A 6,432-nucleotide genomic window follows, 5' to 3' on the forward strand; every position below is an offset into this window, starting at 1 on the left:
GAAGACCAGCTTTCATCGGTTTCATCAGAGCTCTGAAACCGTTGCCATGACAACTTATTCCCAAGACATACACTGTAAAATGCAGCATCTTGCCTGCCAAGGACATAAAAATATCAGGTGCCTTTGGGAACCAGCGCAAACATCTGCCAGATGACAACGGGATAACAACAACTCTGTCTCTCTTTCACTCTCAATATCATGCTCCCACACACGTGCAGGAACAATAAACATAAAGAATGTCTGAGGCATGTCCATTGTGTGTTGGGTAAATCCTGCAGTTCATTCAGATGTATGACTCATTTTTTATTATTAATTCAGATGTGCTGAATAGCTGATTCACTGATCGTATGCTATAAGGCTGACTTGCTCAGATCTGATTCAGAGCACTTCACAAACATTAATCATAAAAAAACATAAACATGAATATACATGTAATATACAAATAATGACAGGAAAATACATTAATAACATTAAAATTACTCATATTAAATACTCATATTTTTATATGCCACATTATTAAAAATATTTTGGTGAGTGTTTTCATCATCCAAACGAACTAACAAAACATACATTTGCTGCATATTTTAAAAAATTGTGAAGATGGAAACCTGTAATGTGTAAATAGCATCAAATAAATGAACGTTTTGTGAATTATTGTTTGCAATTAAAATACAAATAATTTACAAACAATTAAGCGGGCAGAGGTGGACAAAGTACACAACTTCTTTACTTGAGTAAAATGTACAGATACTACTGGTAAAATATTACTCCGTTACAAGTAAAAGTTGTAAAGACCGATGTTTACTTAAGTAAAAGTACAGAAGTACTCATTTTTAAAAGTACTTAAGTATCAAAAGTAAAAAGTAAATGTCAATGTATTGTTTTATTATTGTTGCATTGTTGCATGTAATACAGAACCTTATGCCTCTGAATCTATGCCTGCCTACCCTCATATCAATATCACATTTATTTCTAGAACACAGTTCCAGTAGTGGGATTGAATAAGTGTACTCAATAACGTCCACAATGGTTTCGGACACCCAAATGGCTGTTCCCAGTTTTTTGGCTTTTAGTATGAATATGTTAGCCTTGTTATCTATAAGCTAGTGTGCTCCAAAACAATGACAAAATTCGCATTTAGAAGACCAAACCCAACGTTGAAAATTAAAATCATATTGATGTCAGAATCCAATGTCAGATTGACGTTAATCTCCAACAGTGGACAGACAGTTGTATTGTGGTTGAAAATCAGTTGACGTCAGAAACCAACATCAGTCGAGTTCTGACGTCAATCAGACTTTCATTTACAACCAAAATGCAACCCCTGCAACCCAAATCATCCCCGACGTTACTACTTTCTACTCAAGGCCCTTGACAGAAATGTAGTGGAGTAAAAAGTACGGTATTTGTCTTTCAAATGTAGTGAAGTTAAAGTAAAAGTTTCCAGAAAAAATTATACTCAAAGTATACAGATACTCAAAATGTGTACTTAAGTACTCAAGTAAATGTACTTTGTTACTGTCCACCTCTGCGGTACTGTATGGTCATACATTTCTTGTTGCGAAAACATACTCCCTTAGTATAATAGCACACTTCTCTGGCTTTGAGAAGTTCAATGTTGTCCAATCACAGAATCATTTCATCTGATTGACTGATTCCTGGCATAAATCTACTCTACTTCTTACTGTACATCGACATTCCTTAACTCGTTTATCAGCGTTCAGTAGCCAATAGGGTGTAATACCCAGATCTTGGCAGTAGTCCTGGTCCATTTTACTCCTATTAAACATCAGGCATAAAACAAACAGGCCAATCCGATAATTGTCCAAACCAGACTGGCCATTAATTGGCCATGTACAGAATCTATAAAAGTCACCACATTTGGCTGACACTTTTATAAAAATCAACTTTGCATTGAAAGTAGATAGGCTATATTTGATCAGTTTTTGCATTCCCTGCAATTGAAGCCATGACCTTGGCTTTGCTAGAGCCCTGCTGTTTGATCTACAGCCTACATCAAATACAGTACACATTACAACAGCTAATGCCCACTATAAAAGTCTGACAGGACCAAACTAATGCTCAACACGTAACACTAAATCTAGCATCTCAAGTGCTGTCACTCAGACCTCCTGATCAGAATGATGTTATATCGGCCTTGTGTGTCTTATCTCAAAGCAGCATGGGCACATAAATTAATAAAAGCCTTTGCTTCGTGATGTATTCTCTTTAATGTCCTGCCGGAGTGATTAATTTGTGCACGAGCACGCCCGCGGCGGGGAAGGCATCTCACGGCGCGTGGCACAGCAGTGTTGCAGTCAGAGGAGCAGTCGATCAATGGCTACATGCAAGACGCCTGGAATGACTGCACGTGTTCCCCCAGGGTGACCGAATATATCGCTTTGGTTTGATATAGGCCTATCACTAATAACGCCAAAGGAAACCCAAGGAATATAATTCAATCGAAAACACTGTCAGATAGGCTATAGACAACCAGTTGCCTCTCGTTTGTTTCAATTGAGCATTGTGATCAGCTTTCAGCCCTTTAGCAGAAGTGACATAAGCTACAAAAGCTTTTCGTAGTTCAAATAATGTCAATTATAAAAAGGAAAAATCCTTTAAAAATCTAAACATGTGCCAGGTTACTCTCTTTTTATACATATTTCATAAGTTGCTTTAAAAAAATGTATCTTACAATAATAGTATAGTTTTTAGCCTATAACATTTCAACATTCTGAAGCATGACAAGTGCTGTATAACATCAAGTAAAATGTATAGGCTATACTTTCTTTGCACCTTGAATGCATGGACGTGCAACTTCATTATTTTCCATTTTATATATATTTAAGATTTTTGAGTCATGGAGTATATTTTCTTATAGGGTCACTTCATTTGACCAGGGGAAAAAAAAGTAGTCACGCGGATAAAGAAGTCTTCTCTGTTTTATGTTTTTTTTTCTTGTCACATGGCAAAATGGCTACCTCCATGTCGGTTAATCACTCGGTTAAGCCTAATGACTTGGATTTGAAGGGAAAAGTTTTCAACTGTAAATAAATATTTCTATATTTGCTTCACTGCTTGTTTTCAAGAAATAACAAAATATTACGTCAAACTTTTTATTCAAAAATATAATTCTGTTCCTTCACCTTTTACAGTCTTACAGTCTCCGGGCAGTTGTTGTGTGTATAAATAGGCTATATATATATATATATATATATATATATATATATATATATATATATATATATATATATATATATATATATTGAATGAACTGTATTGTTAATATATTTTTTAAATTAGGCCTAACTCATAACATCAACTCAAGAACACTAATAGACATGCTATTCTTATCCAATGCAACATGTGCTTGGGTATGTTACAAATATGAATATCAGGGCTAAAGACAGAGCTGCCACGTGTGTTCATAACTCACCCTTGCATATTTCGAAGAATACGGATCTTCAAAGAGCGCCCAAACACGACGCTGCCAACGTTGCCACAACCCTGCACCTTTGGCATCAGGCGAGTCGCCGAGGGAAAGCCGTTTAGTCATCTCAAGTTCATCGTCTCCATCCCCTGGATCACCCAAAACTTCTGTGTCCATATCATCGTTCCCCATTTCAGGTGGCCCTCCACCGAAACTGTCCAGCGCTTCTTCGGCCTCCCGGTGCTGCCGGTACGTCATCCAGCAGCAGGGCTCCACATCTGTCTCATCAATGCCCCAGAAAGCCAACTCTTCCTCATAAAGAGGGCCACAAACATCAGCGGGGCAATGCAACTTGCCAGTCCTATAATAATTGAGAATGTGTGCAAAAACGCCGGGGTGGCGGTCAAAGAAAAACTCGTCGATCTGGGCGTCATAGTCAAAGTGACTGTGGGCATCAGGCTCGGCGAGCCACGCTAAACGAGTGCCGGGGAGAGTGCGCAGGGTGCTGCGGTAGGTCTGGTGTCGAATCCCTCCCACGTTAATCACAACACGGTCTTTCTCGTCGCCCTGGCCCATCTCGTCCTTTAGGCATATCTCGAGCCCGGGCCAGGAATTAAAACGCTGAAAGACCTGGAGGATACATGAGCGCAATTGATAGGCAACTGAAAAAGGAGACTGGGATGATTAAACGCAGAAAAACAGGTGCGCAAAGGACACTCATCTGCAGAAAATCGGTGCATGAGCGTTTAATGTTCTTGTCAGGTGAATAAGAGATTGCCTTCAGATGCCAAGAGAAAATGAGAAAATAAAGATGTTAAACAAACCAAATGCATGCAGAGGATGTCATAAATCTGCGCGCCACACCATCAGGTCCAGATGAGGTGCGAGGCTGATGGCTTGTGGTGCACCGCTGGTGGCAGAGTAATGCGTGTGTGTGTGTTTGTGTGTGTGTGTGTGGTTCTGAACGGACAGCTCCAGGGCGCACGCTTTCCCTCCTCTTTCCAAAACGAAACACATGCACTGCCCTGATTCTCAGTAGACTCCTCAAATCCGACAAAGTGGAGGGATCGAGGGTACAGAAACGGTCACATTTTAAGGGGTTTTTCGATTTGACATGATCAGTCGTTTTCTTCAAAGCATGTCCAGATGCCCACGACCAGAAGCCGTTTGTTAACAATCACGACAGTCATCACATCTAGACTTTTTTTTGCCACAGGATGTGAAGCTATACTTGCACAGGAGACGTCAGGTTTGAAGTGGAAGACGAGGGGTCCTTTAAAAATCTTCTTTTGTCCCTACAATGTCCAGTTTGGCGAGGTCCTCCTGTGTTTGTTCGGAAGTGATTGGTCGTATCCTCTTCATTTTCACCATATGAATATGTTCAGTCTCCTTTTCCGCGCGTGCCTGTCGATGAGAGTGGAGCGAGACTCGTCATTCCTGCGGAGAGACAACATGAGCCTTCTCTAGAGCCCACCGACGCGCATGCGCAATTGCTGAGTGGCTGAGTCGACGCGTGCACGAGATCAGATATTGTGATGGTTTCTGACGGTGGAAAGCTCGATTCAGAACGACATACTAAATAATTGAGGCTGCGCCATGCTGTGCTTTCCCCTCATCATCCTGTTTCCGCAGGTTTCATGAGATGTGTGGCTAGCTGTATAGCCTACACACTGCACAGCAGCTAACACAAAACATATTTGCTAAACTGAAAGTCCAGACAATAATAGGCTATTAAGTGTGATGTAGCAGGGTCAGAAATCAAATAGGGTTTGGGGCAAAAATGGTGACACCCCCAAGATATTTAAATTTGGGGGTAAATATAGAGAATTGTATTTGTTAATAAGCCTGCTTATTCTAAGTATTCTACGATTATTAAGTTATTGGTTTAGCAGTGCTTCTGAAGACACTGTACACATAGCTGTCAGATAGGCTACCTGAACTCACTGTTGTTGAGTGTAGCATATCTAATATGATGATGAGTTTGTTTTCATTAATAAAAATAAAATAAGATCCACTCTGAAAACACGGAATGTGAAATAAACAACAATTGCATCCAAATGTATGTGATGTGTAATGTGACTGACAAATTATTTATTGCTAATTTATAATAATAACTTAGAAGTCCATTTTTTTTTTTTTTTTTTTTTTGCATATAGGCTGTATTTGAAGTTCATTTGATTTTTGGTTGTATGAAAATGCCCTTGCATAGACTCAATAAAAATAAATTATAAACAAATATTTCTTTAAAAAAAAGTTAATTTCTAACACTAAATTAAATGTATATGTTTGGTTGCACTTTATTTTGGTATGTTTACTTACAGTGTACTTAACTAAGAAAGTATTGGGTAATATAAGGTACGTGGGTTACGTTTAGGTTGAGGGTATAGCTATTACCTTGTTATTGCAATTACTATAATAAGTACATGGGAACCAGACTGTAAAACCTGTTTATGTATCAGTCCATTATGTCAAACCATTCAGTTCTTGTAATCTTTGAGAAGCATTAAAACATAACTTCAAATCATGAAACATTATTATTAACAAAGTGCATAATTAGATTTAACTTATTAAGAAATCCCATTATTGGTGACTATAGGCCTATTTTCTGTTCACATTTGGCTGTTATCTGTTTCTTTTTCTAATCTTCATTGCTGACAATTTCCTGCTTCGTCTCAGAAAACACATAATGGGATTTATCCCAAATTATCCTGTTCTGGTGAAGAAGAAAAGCAATTAGGCTTCAAAGGATAGATAATGTCCACTCACACTAGTGGGTTATTGGTGCGTGGTCCCATGGGCATCACCTCCACTGTCAGAAACCCATTAACCCATTAGTAGCCTATTCGTCTACTGCTTGTATAGCAATTAAATACAAAGTAACCCAATGCTTTATATCAAAATAAATATTTAATAAAATGTTATAATAAAAACCGTATAGCCTATTCTAATCCTATAGGCTGAAGGCTATATCTTCTTTACTAATTTAGATTTACCAGCTTTTC

The 6,432-nt window shown here is 38.5% G+C and overlaps 1 protein-coding gene across 9 annotated transcripts in view; it reads right to left on the reverse strand.

The window, feature by feature from the left end:
• Window positions 1-5,260, reverse strand: part of kcnc1a (potassium voltage-gated channel, Shaw-related subfamily, member 1a) — a 51,529-nt gene extending 46,269 nt beyond the window's left edge. For all 9 annotated transcript variants that reach the window (XM_079590831.1, XM_079590829.1, XM_079590828.1 and 6 more), the window contains exon 1: window positions 3,437-5,260. In XM_079590831.1, the coding sequence (XP_079446957.1) occupies window positions 3,437-4,006 (570 nt within the window). In that variant the 5' untranslated portion in view covers window positions 4,007-5,260. The remainder of the gene's footprint in view (window positions 1-3,436) is intronic.
• Between the last annotated feature and the right edge of the window lie 1,172 nt (window positions 5,261-6,432).

This window comes from Phoxinus phoxinus, assembly GCF_949152265.1.
Source record: "Phoxinus phoxinus genome assembly, chromosome: 2".
NCBI lineage: Eukaryota > Metazoa > Chordata > Actinopteri > Cypriniformes > Leuciscidae > Phoxinus > Phoxinus phoxinus.